Raw genomic sequence first — 19,026 nt, forward strand, 5'->3', positions numbered from 1 at the left:
GCTCTACAATACCTTCAAGGTATCTTAGAATCCATTTGACAACATTCTAGTGTTCTTTACTTGAATTCCTCATAAATCTGATAGAACAAATCAAAGCATACATAATGATACCAATAACATTAAAATAAGGAGTCTTCTTCATACACTCAATATCTACATTAACTGTAGGTTATTGCGGTTTTGATAGTTTGAAGTGCGCAGCCAAAGGTCTAGAAACAAGCTTAAATTTGTTTATAGCAAACTTACTCATAACCTTATTTACATAACCAGCCTGTGTCAGAAAAAAAGTCTTAACATGTTTGTCTCTTATAATGTCTTCCCCAGAAGTCTAGTTGGAGTGCCCATGTCCTTTATTTCAAATTCAATGCTTAATTCTACCTTAAGTTTCTCTATTTTCTTCTCTTTGCTCATATTCTATAAGCATGTCATCAAAATAAAGAAGAAGATAGATGCCACCACCAGAAGCAAAAGTTTTATAATATACACAACTGTCATATTGACTTCTGCAGTATCCATGTTTGATCATAAACTTATCAAATCTCAAATATCATTATCTAGGTGGCTGGTTCAAACCATATAAACTATCCTTTAGCAAACATACCATATATTTAGTCTTTTCTTCAATAAAACCCTCTGGTTGAGCCATTAGTATCTCTTCATCAAGGTACTATGCAAGAAGGCAAGTTTAACATCAATTTGCTCTAACTATACACCATAGAATGTTGTAATGGCCAACAAAACCCTTATAGAGCTATGTTTAACCACAACTGAAGCATCTCATCAAAGTCTACCATCTCCCTTTATGTAACTTTGTATATAAGTAGTTCAACACTAGATATTCTTTCTTTGAGTTTAAAGATCCATTTACAACCAACCAACCTTTTATTTGAAGGTTGCTTGACCAAGATTCAGATATTATTCTTCTTAAGTAAAGTTTTTTCTTCTTTCATTGTGGCCATCCATCTTGATTTATCACTGTTGTTCAGAGCTTCCTTAAAGTTTTTAGGTTTTTCACCATTCACTTCATCAGTAATTGCAAGTACATATGATACTATATTAACAATGCCATATCTTTTTGACATTTTGGTGACTCTTTTTTCTCTATCCCTTGCAAGTTGATAGTTATACAACTTTAGTGACTTGTGCATTTTCTGAGAATGTATTATTCTTTGACTATTAGTAGACTTCATTCCTAACTCAGCATTATTTCTTGCATTAGCATTAGTAGATCTCCATTTCTACTTTTGTTTGCAACATTGACCCTTTATTAAATACTATGTCCTTATCGACAACTGTTATTGAAGGCTTGCCACCAATGCACAAAGTATTGTACCCTTTGACACCTTCTAGATATTTAATGAAGTACATCTTCACAACCTTAGGTTCTAGTTTAGCGTGACTTATATGAGCATATGCATGGTAACCAAATGTTTTGAGATTAATTAAATCTTGTGGTTTTCTTAACTAGACTTTTTGGGATGTTTAGAAATCTAAAGTTGATAAGGGATTCTACTTATCAAATAAACAGTTTTCGACTGTCCTGAGTCTAAAATTACTGTCTGTTTTGCTATATGATCTCTCATTCATTGTGAAATGACCATAATGCCCCATAAAATACATAATTATAATAAAACACACATAATTAAATTACAAGGGACTTAAATACATAAAAATATGGATGTCAGTAAGACTTGGAGTGTAAAATGATGACTTTCTCCTTTATAAATATACAATTTCTAACACTCAACAATAATCAACAAGAAAGAAGAAAGAATCAACATGCAGAACTAACATAGTTTGATACCAAAGCACCTATATCCATGGCTAAAGAAACCCAGAAGATTTGAAGCTTTTGTTATTGATCAAATTGATTACAATGAAACTTTAGAGTACAAGGATTAAATCTCTCACAGTGAGAACTTTCTATCTCTCTCTCTCTCTCTCTCTCCCTCTAAGCTTTTTAAAATTTGATCTTAGATGCTACACCAATCAACTTGCCCCCCTTTGTATCCCGCTCCAAAAACCAACTGTTTGTTGTAATAGCTTTAACCACCAGCTTGTCCCATAAATGTTGATTGTATTTGCCACCTCAACAATGAGTAAGAGAATATAACTAACTGCTTTACAACTTCACCTATCATAATTTTATTCAGGGTGCTGATCCTTGGACAAATATGATGAAAATTTGTAACATGCAAAGAGTGAGCATTGTCTGACAAGTTTGTGGCATGTTTCTCATATGTGTAAATATATATATATATATATATATATGAATATATGTATGTATGTATGTATGTATGCATGCATGCATGTATGCATGTATGTATTTTGATTTTTGATTGATCTTATTTAATTTTATGAGTCAAACTTGTCCATGTGCATGCGTGATAAATAAATAAAATAAAATGAATAAATGAACAAATTAATGTTAGGAAATTAAGGATCGTAGCAATTTTGTAACGAAAGAAAAATTGAAAACAAATAAAGATAAATGAGACAAAAATTTTATGTGAAAAACAGCAGAAAGATTAGGGTAAAAATCATGGATAAAAGTAGAAGAATTTTACTATTAAAATGAGGATTACAACACTTTTCTCTAAATATAAGAAGATAATAATTACATTCTTTCTTATATTAAGAGAAAACAACTTTGTCATTCAAAATTGAGAAAAAATAACAATTATAAATGAGAAACTAATTTTTCTCTCTTCACCAAGCTCACAACTCTTTTTTCAAATATTAAATGGGATGCTTTGCTCTCAAACAAGAGCTCCCTTTCATAGCTAACCGGTGGCTTAGATTGTCAATAAAAGCATAACAAAATATGTTGAAATGGCCGCGTTTCTCAGCTTGATAATCTAAACAAAAGTAACAAGTAGTATTGAACTATTCTCATATTCCACCAGGTGAGAAATTCAATCCTCACCCACTTTCACTTGCATGGCATTAAATTCCCATTCAAACTTGTCAACAAAATGAAATTAAATCCAACATCATAATCATTTGATGGAGAAAATTTTCGAAACTTTAATATAACTAGTTTTCATTTAATGTTGATCTTAGGGCCCGTTTGGGAGAGTGGTGATATGACAACCAAATAGGTGGATTACCACAACTGCTTGCACTCTCTAAATTTACTTGAAATCGACCTGAGAACGCTACCAATCAGTTTAATTGTGGCAGCTTTCCACTGTTTGGCAGCGATTCCAATCGGACTCTCGGAATATTACCTAAATTGATCGATAGTAATATCAAATTAAACCGGCCGCGGCTCCACCAAAACTACCCATTTTTATGTTTTGCCTGCCCGAGCAAAATTTGATGTTAGATTATACGAATGTTTAATTGCTGGGGCTAAATAGCATGACTGTTAGATTATGAGAGAATTCCCACTATAGCCTTGGGGCTTCGAGGGACTAGAGCAGAGCAATTAGTCCTCTCAAATCTACAGTTAACAGAATTCTTTAGTCTTAATTTGCACTTTTGCATTAATACAACCTTAGAAGTAGTTTATTTGGGAATTTATAACACACAAATATAAATCCCTCTACTTGGGTTAGTTTTGACAGATTCAGGTAGAAAATACAATTAAAGTACATATTATAAAACGATCTTATACAAAAATTCTTGTAATTGTATTATTTTGGTTTTTGACTTTTTGATATTCTTCATAACTATATAAGCGTACGAGGATTGAATTTTGAACCCCGAATTTCTTTGAATTTATCAACCAAACTAATTGACTCCTACAAAGAATTAAGTAGTTTTCTTGACGCGATATATTTTTAATTAGTATTTAAAAATTTAATTTTCGCCGCTATCATTAATAATTAACAAAGTTAATTTTTTGGCATCATCAAACGCCCATCTAACAACGACTAGGCACAGGTGAAGTGTCACAATTAATGAATTATAAAGCCCAAATTAACTTTTCCACAAGAAATTAAAGTCGTAAGCGTGCATTATCATGGGGAATGAATTTATTTGAGCATGTCCCCCACGACCCACTATTATTTATGTTATATTATTATCACGTAGATCACTTTAATGAATGAAATTGTATATTATCTAGCTAAGCCAGTCTCTATCATGTAGTGATCGTTAATAATTGCAATCGGTGTGCAATTCATAATTTATCCCCATGTGTTGGAAGCTCTGTTTTTGAAATTCAATTATGGCCGACCATGCTTTCATTTTCTTCTTCATAAATTTTCGACCAATCACCATACCTCTTGCAGGAAAATTTCACCGGCACTTTATTGGGATTTGTTGAAAAGTTAGCTTAATTAATCATGTAAAACCTGTTCAAGCTTAATTAATCATGTGAAACCTGTTCAACACACAAAAATTATTGGGGGTAAGAATTAAAACCATAGCAATGTTCTATTGAAAATAGTTACAGATAAAAATATGTAAATATAATATTTTTAATTGTGTATTATAATAATTTTTATTAAAAATAAAATTTATAATATATTAATTTTTTTATATTAAAACAATTGATAATTAAATTTATAATACAGTGAAACAAATTTAATAATAATTCGACCAATAAATTGATATTAATAAATTTATATTGATGAACTATAATAAAAATTTATTAAAATATTGATTTTGTTTCCAATTTGAATAAGAATAATTTTGGATTTAAATAATAATTGTAAGGATATTTATGAAATTGTAGTAAATGATAAAATTGATTCTCAAAATCAAAATCAAAATCTAAAAGTCTCTCATTCTCTATCTTTCAAAATCAGCTGTAGGAGGGGCTAATTTTGACAAAAGTGATTTTAATTTTTTTTTTACTAAACACTAAAATTATCTTTCAGATTTTTAAAATCACTTTTAAGTCTCGCAAAAACAATCTCAATCGGACCCTAAGTACTACTCGAACTATCTAATTAATAAATGAATGACATCTCATTTATTAGACAAATTGAGTATATTCTTTAAAAAGTATATTATTATTCATTTTTTGAAAAAATAAAAAGGTAAAATTCAGAAATACTTTTTTTTTCCCTTCAATTATTTTGCAAAAACAACCTCCTACTCCTACACCTCTCCTCATTTATATTTCTAGTTATACATCTCAAACGCTAACCAATTTCTCTCCGGCGGCAAAAATTGATTTTCAAGATCTTTAAAACCACGAATTAACTGACAATTTTAACAAACATATAAATCTTATCATTAAAATTTTAAAACACGTTTCAGAAATTGTCTTTCTCCATTGGCAGGCAATTTTGGGGGCTCGTTTAGTTTTAATGCCACAAACACAAAAAGTCAATTAACGTCTTTGTTTTTTTAAAATTTTTTTAATATCACACCACTAGTTAAGATTTTTGGAATCTCGTTTAAGAACCACATAAAATAGGCGAAGATTCGATCGGCCGATCCACGTGGCCGACCTCAAGATTCTAAAATTGCGACTAGTGGACACTCCCACTTGTCTTTGGCAGCAAATCATAGGCCACTCATCATCCTCTTTGGGCCCCACCCATCAAAACCAAATCAAGACCGTTGAAGAGGAGTCGTGATGATGATTAATAATAATAGCCTTTAAATGGGCCAACCAATCCAATCGAGCCGATGACTAGATACTCATAAATCCTGGTGTGCAACTGCAATAAAAGTCATCAAGGGGGTCATCCAATCTCAATGGAATCTTTTTAATCGATTTTTTTATTTTTTTTTATGAGAACCTTTTTAATCATTTAGTTAATGAATTTTAAATTAAAAAAGTACTGAATAGATGATGGGTTAAAGATGATAATAATTAATGATACATAATCTGATCATGATCTTCTATTTATTAGCTTATAAATATAAAATCTACTGATATAAATATAAAAATTCTTAATATGATATAATTAAAAGAGTATATATTCATGTAAAGTTATTTATTCAATGAAATGATTTTTTTAAAAAAAAAAGAGGAAAGAAAAAGTCTTGCGTGAGACAATCTCACAATCGCATCATATTAGGCTTTAAAATTTATACTAAAATATAAAAATTTATATATATATCAAAATTTTAATGGACGGCACGGCACACACGTGAGACGGAACTCCTAATATTGAAAATAAAAATCAAAACAGCGTTGTTCAATCATTTTCATTTACCAAAGAGTAAACTAAGAAGAAAAATGGAGACACCTTACCTCAACCTCAGCCCACACACCCCTTTTTTTCTTGCACACTACAGTGGAAATATCAACTGACCCATTGAAGAAGGCAATCAAGTCTTGCATGATTTTCCATCAAAATGGAGCCCACAAAGGTTGATCAGAGACTGTTGCCATTGAAGTCTTTGATTATCAAAGGTAGGTGAAACTCACCTGAATGCAACACACCTCATAGTGAAATATTTTTTCCCATTCAGGATGCCCAATAAAAATATTTACTTGAGAAAAACCAAAGCAACAACTTCCCCCAAAACAAATAAAATATTTACCATATTGGTGGAAGATTGACAAAAAAGGCCATGAGAAGTAGGTAAGACAAACAAACTTTACCACCTCCAAAGAAATGAAAAAGCAGTCATATATTGGAAAGGAAGTTCAGCAACCCCATTAATTGTATTATTTTACCCACTGCCTTTGTCATTGATTGTCACTAGAGTTGACAAATACAAAAAGCTCAGCTATTATTTAGAGGTATTTATAATCACAGAAACTATAAACTACCTTCTTCTCTAAATGGACCACCACAAGCAACAAACTCTTTTCTCTCTCTTTCATGGCTTTGTTTAGGCCATGAAAGCAGGTTGTGTTGATTCAAAAATGATCAGTACTCATGTGAGTGGTCAGCTCACTGTGGCCTTTTCTGATATATGCGCCATCTGGGTCACCACATATGGCACACAAAACCAACTAAAAAATTTGTCACTAGACACCACATGCATATCTTAGTTTTTAAGTGATTCTAATATATATATCCGGCCCTCTTCTTTTGTTTCCCTTTCTTCCTTTTCAGTGATTCTTTCAGCAGTTACCATGTCCATGTTCCATTTAATATTTTTCATCCGGGTCCTTCTATCGGTAAGTTATTTAGTTTTTCTTGATTCTGCTTCATGGTGCCCACATCAATATGTTCAACAAAGCAGTCAACAGTTTGAGCAGAAAACCGATCGGTTCTGGGAGTTCAGAGAGGAAACAAACAGCTGGATTGAAGTAGAACTCCCATATGATCTTGTATCTTGTGTTAATGATAACTGTTCAAAGGTGGGTTCAATTGATCAAACCGGAGCAACCAAAGAAGGACACTTAGAAGAAGTAAAAACTAAACAAAAGGAAACCTTGAAAAAGAAGGATGGTGATGGAGGAGTTGATGAAAGTTCTGATATTGTTCTGCCTCTGAGAAAAAGAATTTCTCTTACAAAAATGTCGGAGACATCCATTTGGGTAACTGGTGTTAGTGGTTCCGTATATGAAAGGTTCTGGAATGGAGTACAGTGGGTCATAGCACCCCATGATTTGCCCATATCAGCAGGTCCTGCCATCTCCGTTTTCATTGTCAACCAGAGAATTCTAGCACTGGCAGAAGCAGGAGTTTTGTACCAGGTACTAGTTGCTTCAAATTTTCTAATAGATCAAAGTCTATGCTATATTTAACTGTGATTTAGAAATTTTGTAAACAGTAAGCCAGAGCAACTTATATGATTGACTACTGAATTCTAAGTTCAAACAACAAACTTATCCAATTTACCAAGAGCATATGAACTTCAATCAATCCGCACCAAATATTTACCTTAGTTTTTCATCATTCATTTCCACACTCTTGTACCAACACTCTATTCCAGTTGTTCCTTAATCTCTTGTAGATGCAACTTGGTGACAACTCACAGCCAATTTGGGTAGAGTTCATACCTGCAATCGATCAAAGCATAAACGGAGAAGCAGAACAAAGATCAGTAATCCAAATAAAGTCTGGTGTTGTTTCGCAAGACGGGGAGTGAGTACATATACTTAGAATTAAGTGAATTATGTACAGAAAACTTCCATGTTATTACCTACATATTGATTTTACTTTACCGCCTACCAGGAGAGTTTATTTCTGCACAAAGAATGGATTGCTGTTAGAACTTAGTGAGGTTGAGCCTCCAAGGTAAAACTCATTATACAAGTGAGAGCTTTTATAGCTAATGCTAGTGCCTTCAACTCTGAATTCCAGTCTATTTATATTGTAGATTGTAATGAGGAGACTCTAATGTTCACGACGTTTGTGCTATAAACCTACAACAGATGGCTAAATCATGGCCGACCACCGGGTGCAAATGTTGCAGCCATAGCTGATGCTGGTAATGTTAGACCAGAAGTTTTGTATACTATAAGGTAGCCTCTCTCTCTCTCTCTCTCCTTCTCCCTCTGTGTGTATATGGGATTCACAAATTAACTAAATAAGAATCTATTAAATACAGCTCTACAGGTGACCTTTATGAGTATGATAGAATCTCAAAGCCTTCATGGAGGAAGCATATATGGAGCAAAGGAACAGCAGCCAATGCTTCTCTGATACCATCAATGGCATGTACCTTACATGGCTTGATTGGAGATCACTCTACCTCTCTGTTTCTTTTAACTAAGGTAGTCTTTGTCCCCACAAGTACCACTAATGTTTCAAGCAAATTCTACTTCCAATAAAATTCGACATATTTCCTGTTCAAATTACACAGATATACAGAAAATACCAATAATGCCAACAATTTTGTTTAAGGGCTATGACATAATGTACAGATAACGTGTGCATCTCAGGAAGACCTTGCTGAGTCTATTGCAAATATTATATTTCTAGGTCATATCCTCACAAGATCTCGCAAATATACAGGGTGGTAATTTAGTTGAGAGACGTATACAACAAAGGAAGTGGAAATGGATAATCCATGGAAGTCCAGAGAACACACATCTGACATCTATCACCCCAGTTCAGCAAGATGAATCAAATGAGAAGTTCTTCTCATTGTTTGTGACAACATCTGCTGGAGCTGTCTTTGAATATCAAATACCAAAATATTCAGGTGAGTTATGCAGATATATAATAAATAATTTTCACGATGGGAGGCAGTTTTTAAGTGGATATTAAAATATACACACATACATATAATTTCTATGGACAGGTCATGTGTTATCTTAGCTACAGTTGCAATGTTCACTATGTTTTGTTTTTTTTTTTAAAAAAAAGGCAATGTTCATTATGTTTAATACTGTGATGAGTGAGTATATTTCCATGAATTTTCTGGCTCTAAGACACCATGCCATCTCATAACAAAACAGTCTAGTCAATTTCTAGAAAGCATAGCCTAGTCACTCTTGTTCTCTTGCCAACTCAAATTTTACAAGGACTTCTAGTGAAATTGGACTATCTTCTCCATTACTCACGAATCTAACTAAAACCAAATTTGTCTGCTTCTTTTCTGTTCATTTTTTCACAAAAGAAAGACCCCCTCTTTAAAGACAAAAAAGACTGCAGGATGTGCCAAATACAGAAAGTAGCTTCTAGATAATCATTCTTTAAGTACTTTTCTATGCAACTGATACGAAGCATTTCCAGGTTCAAAATGAGAATTCAATCAAAACATTTTTAGATAAACCTTACTTCTGCATAATGCATAACATGTGTTAGTTTGTCATGTGAAAACAGGCACTTCTTACTTCTGCATAATGCATAACATTTGTTAGTTTGTCATGTGGAAACAGGCACTTCTCAAGAGAATCAATTTTCTGGAGGATGGATATCTCACTTGCATCCCCCACATGCAAGAGCGGCCAGAGGGGCTGTCGGGCTACCATTTCAAGTTGGCAGGACAATCTTTCCACTGGATGATGGTAGACTTGCTGAACTGCATCCATCCGGACTAGGTGGAGAAAATTCAGGGCCAACTAATCAACTTAGTGTTCGAAGAAAAGTATCTATTAAATACGTATGGTCTATACTAGATGCCCCAGAGACCGAAGGATGGAATGCAGAGTACTGCACTGAAGAACGTAGCCCTCTGAATTGCATGGCAGGCACAAAAGATGAACCAAATGATTTAGGTATTACAAGAACAGCAAGAAGGCGAAAGGGGAGCCAAGCACAGTATGATTACCTATTTCCGAGTATCTCAGGTGGTAGAGCACAAAATCCTATAGAAGAATACAGTTTACCAGATAATTGGATTAACAATTACTTCCGTCTGAGAGTGATGCATGGAAGCAGATCATTTTTCCTCATCACAGATGGTGGTTTTACTTTTGAATATCTTTATGCTGAAAGTGTATGGCTTTGGCTAAGGCATGACCATTCAACACCTATGAGAGGGGTACTGGGAAACTACAATGGAAGCTTATATATGGTTGACTTATATGGTAGTTTGCTTATCAGAGAAAGAAGCAGCAATGAGCTGGCATGGATAAATTGTACGGCTATGAGGAAAGGAAGGCAAGTAATAGGAGGTCCTCCATGGGACGGAATAACAGGTAAAGCTATGAAAGTTACAGCAGAAGACGCACTCTTCTTTGTGAGCAAAAATGGAAGATTACTACAATTCACAGTAAGTAGCAGATGCCAAATAAAATATCTCTACTAGGTCAAGCATTTACAAAGTAAGTAAATTAAAAAGATAATGAGATTGACTATGCTTCTCTGTTTTCATAGAGCAGATTCTTATAAAATCAGGGAAAATTTCTTATATGCATAAGTTGATGTTTAGTCGTTAAATTCACTCATTCTCTCCTATTATAGTTACATCAGAAATCCTAAGAAGGAAGCAAGAAAGTTTCACCAGTCAGTATTATATAAACCAAAATTGAAACTGCAAGAGAAAAAATGTTTATCTCCATCCACATACACAACACCGTGCACAGTGAGGTAAACAAGAGAAGCTTTGTTCTGTATTATAGAAAATATAATTTGATTCAAACATATAAGAAAAGGTTCCAAACCTTAATACGGAGACAATAGGAACTCAATCAATACAGGGGAGATAAACAATATTCTGTAATTTCCTTAAAAAATAATTCAGAATGATAGTAACAAAAACTCCCAATTGTTCTGCAGGTGGCTCTAAGGAAGTTTAAATGGAAAGATTGCCGACACCCTCTAGATACTAAAGTTGCATGCATAGTTGATCAGGAACTTTTCAGGGAAAATATAGTATTTGTTGTTGGAAGAAATGGTCGGTTATATCAGTATAACAAAGTGACTGAACTGTGGCACGAGCACTATCAATCTCAGCATTTGGTTTTATCCATACTTCCAGGGACTGCAATGAGGCCACCATCAGCATCACTAACAGGCTCACTTTTCATGCTTTCCGAAGATGGAGGACTAGTTGAATATCACTGGAACACCTGGGATGGGTGGAACTGGGTGGAACACGGCACACCTGGTAAAGGTGTAACCTTGGTTGGTTCACCAGGACCATGCCTTCATGGAAATCAACTGCTCTTGATTGGGTCAGATGGGAAAGTGTACCTGAGATACATGGACCAAATGACATGGAGATGGAAAAATTGTGGTTTCCCGCATAAAGCAAAAGAGAACTCTGAGGATGAAACACAAATTGGGGCCAGAGAAACTACAGAAGAAGTTTGTAATGATGAAAATTTTGAAGCTAGCATGGACAAGGATGCAGATGACCTTAATGATCTTAAAAGCCACTGCGACCCGAAGGTGATGTTAGTGACTCGCAGAATATTAGTTATGCTTATAACTTATTACTCATGCGAGTTCAACTCTATGCAGGTGGCAGCTACAAGACCAATTCCATTTTCTGAAGATTCAGTAATCTTTGACCTAAGAGATGGCAGAGTAAGCAATCACTATCACTATAAGAGAGCCTCAACACTGGTTATCCACTGGCTCTAAAATGGATGTAGTACTACTTTCTATACAGTTCTTTTCATTTGTTCCAAGCCTCTAGTCTTAAGATGTATCCCAAACAAACTAGTCAAGAAAATATGAAAAAATTGATAATAAAAACTACTTAAATTCAAAATTTTCTAACATAATTATCCACTTAACTGCAGCTGGGAGAAATGCGACGAGTAGAGGACACGCATTGGGTATGGTCGCGTACCATCAACACTCCAACAAGTTCGTGCTTTGCAAATTATTGGACTGCTGTGGCATCATGAAATCAAGTACAAGATTTCAATTAGAAATCACACATCAGAAACAGAAGAATGTACAAAAAGACACATATACATATACAAACTGCATAGTGAACAGAGGAAACCAAGTAATAGAAAGCTTTATACGCTTTATAGTATGTTCTCTTGATAGAGGAAGAGGTAAAAGAGAGATTAGCTCTACTTGTAGAATGCAAGAGTTCAATGTTAAAAGGTTAACAGAGATGTAAACCAGAGTCACAAAATAGATTATTCAAAATACACATAGGTAATGTTATGCTTACAAAATTGAGATATAAATTTGTCTCTTAAATGATACGGCACGTAATATATCAATTATTTATTCATTAGTATTATGAAATCATGTCATTAATGATATTATAAAAAGTCAACTACTATTACTAAATATACAACAATTACTAAGTAGTGACTCGTCATTGGGAATACAACTTTATATCCCAATTTTTTATGAATATCATTACGCAACACATAATTTTCTGTTAAATTTTGACCAAAACACAGATAAAAATAGGCATGCTTCGAAAAAGGGTTCGACAAATCCTCTAAAGAGTACTAAAAATCTTTGAATTGTTTACATTTCAATTTAATCTAAAGTTCTTAGCGGATTGATAATTTGATATGATAGCAAGCCTACAGCCTGACCCAGCTAAAAGTGTGTGATTTGGATTCTAATTTTAGGGAAAAAATAAAATTTAGTTCGCAATTTTACAAGAGTGACCAATATTTGAATCTAGTTTTGACAGAAAGAAATCGATACAACCGATAGCTTACAAAATCAAATTTAAATAAGTTATTTTTATCTTTATTAAAAAATTTAAAATTTAAGTTTTGGGAATAGAGATTGTAATTTTTAAAAAAAAAATTAAATTATTTAAAATATCTTCTATTTATTTTGCAATCTAATTTAATTCATTTTATATCATAATTTTAAGAAACTTATCTATTAAAATAATTTCATAATTTTTAATAAAAATTTTCATTGATAACCAAACAACTAAAACTTATTTGGTAATTCTTGCCTACGAAAAATCACTTAAACTATCGGAACACGTCGGAAAGCTTCGAAAACTCTGAACTCCAAGAAAACCCTAACTTGTTGAAAGCGATTCCACTGCCGCTGCATGAGGATTGGTTCACCAAGAAGGCTCATTTTCGAAGCCATGGCACCGACGAGGACAACCCACCGCCGATATCCTTCAAGGATGCACTTGTGGCTCCTAGCCATGAAAGAAATTTTGCTGATACTGAGATGGAAGACGAATGAGATTTTGAACCTGGAGATGTGACAGTCGGAGATGATGGTACCATGCCAACTATCCAATTCTCTAAACGGATTCATGATAAGCTGACTAAACCTTGGCAGAACTCTGTGGTCGTGAAATTGTTGGGGAGAAACATTGGGTACAAGGTTCTATGTAATCGGTTGAAGGTAATGTGGCATATGATACAAGATTTTTCATTGATTGATCTTGAAAACAATTATTTTTTAGTTCGCCTACACTCACCAGAGGATGCTGTCTATGCACTAACTGAGGGGCCATGGGTAATCTTTGGGCACTATTTAACAGTACAACCTTAGACTCCATATTTTGACAGCACCTTAACAGATATCGATTCTGCAATTGTCTGGATTCGTTTGCCTGGTATGACTTTTCATTTATACGACAAGTGTATACTACGAAAGGTTGGACAACTGGTGGGCACGGTGATCAAGATTGATTATCTTACCGAATTACGGGAGAGGGGAAAATTTGCTAGGATTAATGTTCGCATTTCTTTGGCTCAACCTTTGGTGTCTCAATTTAACTAGGATGGAAAAGTCCAGAAGGTGGAATACGAAGGCTTGCCAATTACCTGTTTCCAATGTGGCAAATATGGCCACCATAGCACCGCTTACCCTGACAAACAAAACCCACAAAGGGCTAACGATGGTAACTCCATGAGCATTCCTCCAACTAATGTGGCTGTTGATAAAGAGGGTTCTCCAGTTGTGGCAAATAAGAGTAGGGAGAATTTGGCCCATGGATGGTTGTGACACGGAAAGGGAGAGCTAAAGTAGTAGTGGACAGGGAGAATATTTCTGATTTGGAAAGGAACCAACAGAATAATTTTAGTACAGCCTCTCATTTTGCTGCCTTAGCTGATGATCCCTACACAAATGCTGCGGTGGAAGTCGTTGTTCAGAACCCTATCTTTGTCCCTCCCCAACGACCAACTACATCCATTACTGACCACTTTAATATTCGAAAGAATTTTACTTTGAAAACCTCTACCACTCTAAAACTTCATAACCACCTTGCTAAAGGTAAACAAGTAGCTAAAGCTCAACTCTCACGACCTAGGCAACCAAACTCCAAAACTTTCGCTTTCATGCATGCAAGCCTACGCCACCATATTCCTCGAACTCTCTCCCACAATACACACGTCCCTATACCGAACCCCTTAGAACATACTCCTTGCTTACCCGTTGAACCTACTTTCACTTTGACAACCCTTGACCCCCACAACCATACCGCAGTGATCTTTCCCATAAAAAAACCATGCGATGGTGGGCAACCAGTCAGGCTGCTCAAGTGAAAAAGATTCTGCCAACTCTGAGCAGCAACGTTACCCGCAGAAGCTAGCTAATACTCCTAATGAAAAGGATGAAAGGGAAGTTAATATAATGGCTAATTATGCTGGTGACCCTCAACTTGCATCCAACCAAGTCAGTGAGGACATTATGTCTGATGATGAAAATGCGGTCGTTAATGAAACTCCTGGCATGCATGAAGGAGCGGCCTTAGGAGTCAATATGTAAGCTGGTCATACTCATCCTCTTTGTATATATATTTTTATGACGATTTCAATTTTTTTCTAGAATGTCCAAGGGGCGGGGTCCCCAAACTTTCGACGTGTTTTTGCTACTTTAGTTAAAAACTACAATCCTACAATTGTTGCAGTTTTAGAACCCATAATTAGTCATAAGAAAGCAGATGATTTCATTAAAAAAAAAAAAGTGGCTTTGAACACTCACATCGAGTGGAAGCTACTGGATTCTCTGGATGCATTTGGATCTTATGGAGGAATTTTTTTTATGTTGAGATTGTCTTGAATCATAATCAATTTATTCACTTGAAAATCAGTGTTCAGAATGTTATCCAATCCTGAGTCACAACAGTCTATGCGAGCTCCAATTTAATTGGACGTGGGGATCTTTGGCACTATTTGAATTGTATTGCAGATTCGATGCATGATCCTTGAATTGTGGGGGGTGATTTCAATTCGATATTGTATGCTGAGGAAAAATGTGGGGGTTCTCTTTTGAGCATGGGTGTGTGTCTAAACTTCAAATCATGGTATCATGCTAAACAAATGATTGACCTGCAGTTCAGTGGTCCCCGATTCACTTGATCACGTAGAAATCTTTCGAAGCGTCTGGATCGTGCTATGAGTAATCAGGAGTGGATTCTCAAGTTTGATAGTTATTCGGTTACTCACTTGCCGCGAATTACATCTTACCACATACCGGTTTTGGTTCGTTTTGAGCGTAATTCTAGATGCATGTGGAACGCCAAGCCTTTTCGTTTTCTAGCTGCTTGGATGACGAACAAACGGTTTGGGTCTTTTATACAGGATAGCTAGCAAAAAAATACTCCTTATTCCCAGGCAGCCTCTAACTTTACAAATAAAGTGGCTACTTGGAATAGAGAAGTTTTTCGCAATATCTTCAAACGGAAAAAAGAATTATTGGCTCGAATGGGTGAGATTCAGCATGCTTTGGAGCGCCAACCTTTCCATAGTCTTTATCGTCTTGAGGCAAATTTAAAAAAGAAGTTGGAAGAAGTTTTGTCTCAAAAGGAGTTATTATGGTATCAAAAATCCCGCAGAGATTGGATTACTTACGAGAATCAGAATACATCTTTTTTTCATCAGAAAACCATTACTAGAAGGGCTCGTAACCGCATCACTGCTATTAAGGATGAGGGAGATACTTGAATTTATGATACATAGGATATTAAATCTCATGTCGTGGCTTTCTTATCTAATTTGCATAAATCCGATCAAGGCACCTACTGTCTGTATCATGTGCGAGGGGGTTTTCCTCCAATTGATCAGCTTTGCTTAACAAATCTTGCTTCTCCGATTGATAATGAGGAAATTCGGCAAGTTGTTTTTCAGATGAGCCCTCTCAAAGCCCCTAGAGTTGATGGCTTTCCTGCTGGATTTTATCAATCTCAATGGCATATTGTTGGTGACTCTTTCTGTGTTGGCATAAAGAAAGTTTTCACTTAGAAATGTATCCTTAAAGAAGTTAATAAAACCCTCATCGTCCTCATCCCAAAGACTGATCACCCTATGTCCTTTAAGTTGTATCGCCCTATCAGTCTATGCACAATGTTCTATAAAACAGTGACTAAGATTATTGTGAATAGACTTCAAGTTCTACTCCCTGATCTAATTGGCCCCCATCAAACAAGCTTTGTCCCTGGCCAACATATCACTGAGAACATCATTATTGCTCAAGAGGTTGTTCATTCTATGAGAAGAAAGATGGGTAAAAAATGTTTCATGGCTATAAAGGTTGATTTGGAGAAGGCATATGATAGATTGAGCTAAAACTTTATCCATGAAACTTTAATGGAGCTCTCTTTGCCATTAGACCTTGTTTGATTAATAATGGAATGCCTTACTTTTAATTGTATGAACATTTTATGGAATGGTGAATTAATTGATGATTTTTCTCCTAGCAGAGGTGTACGACAGGGAGATCCCTTATCCCCTTATATTTTTGTGCTTTGTATCGAACGACTAAGCTATGGGATTTATCGCTCAGTTCAGCAAGATCAATGGAAGCCTATTCGGTTATCTCGGCTAGGTACTCCTTTAAGCCACTTATTTTTTGCCAATGATCTTTTACACCTTGCCGAGGCATCTAGTGAGCAAGCTTTTTTCATCAATTCGGTTTTGGAAGATATTTGTTTGAGCTCTGTCGCAAAGGTGAATAAATCTAAAACCCAGGTTTATTTTTCCAAAAATGTTTCTGTTGATGTGGTTGGCAAATTGGGGCGCAAGTTGGGGTATACAGTTACAAAAGATTTGGGCAAGTATTTAGGCATGCCACTGCTACACATAGGGGTGGGCAAATCGGATTTTGGTTCGGGTTTCAACCCGTTCGGGTTGGAGAATTGAACCCAATCGGGTTGAAAACGCCAACCCGAACCAAACCGAACTTAATTTAATTTGGTTCGGTTCGGTTTGGGTTGGCAATTCGAATCGGATTGGGTTGATAATTCGGGTTAAAATTTTGGTTCGGGTTAGTTTGGGTTAGAATAATTCGGGTTAGTTCGGGTTATAATGGTTTGGAACAATTTAATCTAAAAATTCTAACAACAACCACTTAAAATCCAAAAATCTCAATTCCAAACATTCTTAACAACAAATATCAACTACAAATCATCCTTAATAACATTTCAACAATTTAAAAATCTCAATTCCAAACATTCCAAACATCCTTAAGGAACAATTTAATCCAAAAATTATAACAACCACTTAAAATCCAAAAATCTCAATTCCAAACATCTTTAATAACAAATATCAACTACAAATCATCCTTAATAACATTTCAACAATTTAAAACTCTCAATTCCAAATATTTCAAACATCCTTAAGGAACAATTTAATCTAAAAATTCTAACAACAATCACTTAAAATCCAAAAATCTCAATTCCAAACATCCTTAACAACAAATATCAACTACAAATCATCCTTAATAACATTTCAACAAGTCTTTTTAAAGTTAACAAAACATAAAACATGTAGTCAAGTACAATAAAGCTACAAAAATTACAAATCTAAAAATTAAAATGGAAAATGGCAAGCATGATTAAACATCTCCACATGACAAATAAGGCTAATAATCCATCTCCAACACCATCAATACTCTACACAACATCTCCAAATTAGCAATAATTAACCACCACCATAGGGATTTTTTTTGTTTAATGTATATATATTTTTAATTTTTAAAAGCTGAATCTTAAAAAAAAAAAAGCTTCAACCCGAACGGGTTGAAGCTTTGAATCCATTCGGGCTTCACCGGTTAACCCGAACCCGAAATAAATTTCGGGTTCGATTCGGTTCGGGTTAACCCGATCCGAACGCCCACCCCTAGCTGCACAGCCGTGTTACGAAGCAAACTTACCGGGGGATTCTAGATAAAGTGGATCAAAGGCTTTCGGGATGGGCTGCTTCTTAACTATCTCTTGCAGGACAGATTACTCTCACTCAATATGTCCTCCAAGCAATTCCCGTTTATGCTATGTAAACTACGAATTTTCCGGTTAGTATCAAATCTAAAATTGATCAAATTTGTAGACAGTTCTTGTGGAGTAGAAATGATGATCTGCGGAAAATGAGTTTAATAAGTTGGCATAATATATGCCAACCAAAATTGGCTGGTGGCCTAGGTTTCAACAGGCTGGACATTATGAATGAAGCTCTGTTGTTGAAGATTGCTTGGGATTTAATTACTGAACCTGAAAAGCCTTGTGTCCAAGTGCTAGCTATAAAATACGGGGTTTCTTGCTCGGATATTCCATATTCTATTCTCACTTGATACGGCTCTCACTTGTGGAAATCTGTGGGTAGAGTTTGAGACCATGCTAAGTGGGGATTACGTTGGAATGTTGGCAATGGTAGGAAAATAAATTTTTGGTGGGACTGTTGGGCAGCGACTTCTCACCCTCTCGCGGCTTTTGCCTTGCAGCCGATTCCTCTTGACCTCAGTGAATCGTATGTTGCTGATTTTGTGTCCACAGACAGGTCTTGGAATTGGCCAAAATTCAGTCACCTTCTACCCCATAATGCAGTGATGCGAATTGCTTCAATCCATCCCCCTTCGGCTAGAAATGGTG

General features: G+C 35.2%; 2 protein-coding genes across 3 annotated transcripts; both read left to right on the forward strand.

Moving 5' to 3' along the window:
* The first annotated feature begins 6,615 nt into the window (after window positions 1–6,615).
* On the forward strand, window positions 6,616–12,384 carry LOC18053074. 2 transcript variants are annotated; one of them, XM_024192088.1, is made up of 10 exons: window positions 6,616–7,561; window positions 7,822–7,952; window positions 8,043–8,105; window positions 8,243–8,332; window positions 8,419–8,584; window positions 8,826–9,015; window positions 9,695–10,530; window positions 11,037–11,651; window positions 11,724–11,789; window positions 12,008–12,384. In XM_024192088.1, the coding sequence occupies exons 1-10, from the start codon at window positions 6,995–6,997 to the stop codon at window positions 12,113–12,115; spliced, it is 2,832 nt and encodes a 943-aa protein (XP_024047856.1). In that variant the 5' UTR covers window positions 6,616–6,994; the 3' UTR covers window positions 12,116–12,384. The 2 variants fall into 2 exon arrangements, with proteins under 2 accessions (XP_024047856.1, XP_024047857.1); XM_024192089.1 differs by having other exon boundaries at window positions 7,530–7,561; window positions 7,801–7,952.
* Window positions 12,385–14,675: 2,291 nt separating this feature from the next.
* LOC112100850 lies at window positions 14,676–17,302 on the forward strand. The gene is made up of 2 exons (XM_024190699.1): window positions 14,676–14,926; window positions 16,864–17,302. Exons 1-2 carry the CDS (start codon window positions 14,676–14,678, stop codon window positions 17,300–17,302), a joined length of 690 nt encoding a protein of 229 aa, XP_024046467.1.
* Window positions 17,303–19,026: the final 1,724 nt, after the last annotated feature.

Source organism: Citrus clementina, unplaced genomic scaffold, assembly GCF_000493195.1.
Source record: "Citrus clementina cultivar Clemenules unplaced genomic scaffold, Citrus_clementina_v1.0 scaffold_2, whole genome shotgun sequence".
Lineage (NCBI taxonomy): Eukaryota > Viridiplantae > Streptophyta > Magnoliopsida > Sapindales > Rutaceae > Citrus > Citrus x clementina.

Excerpts from the sequence above, each read along its gene's own strand:
- LOC18053074 (XM_024192088.1), top strand. The coding sequence starts at position 6,995 with ATGTCCATGTTCCATTTAATATTTTTCATCCGGGTCCTTCTATCGGTA. Across the intron at positions 8,333-8,418 it reads GAAGTTTTGTATACTATAAG|CTCTACAGGTGACCTTTATG; the intron begins GTAGCCTCTCTC and ends TATTAAATACAG. Across the intron at positions 9,016-9,694 it reads TCAAATACCAAAATATTCAG|GCACTTCTCAAGAGAATCAA; the intron begins GTGAGTTATGCA and ends ATGTGGAAACAG.
- LOC112100850 (XM_024190699.1), top strand. The coding sequence starts at position 14,676 with ATGGTGGGCAACCAGTCAGGCTGCTCAAGTGAAAAAGATTCTGCCAAC. Across the intron at positions 14,927-16,863 it reads GCGGCCTTAGGAGTCAATAT|AGGTGTACGACAGGGAGATC; the intron begins GTAAGCTGGTCA and ends TTCTCCTAGCAG.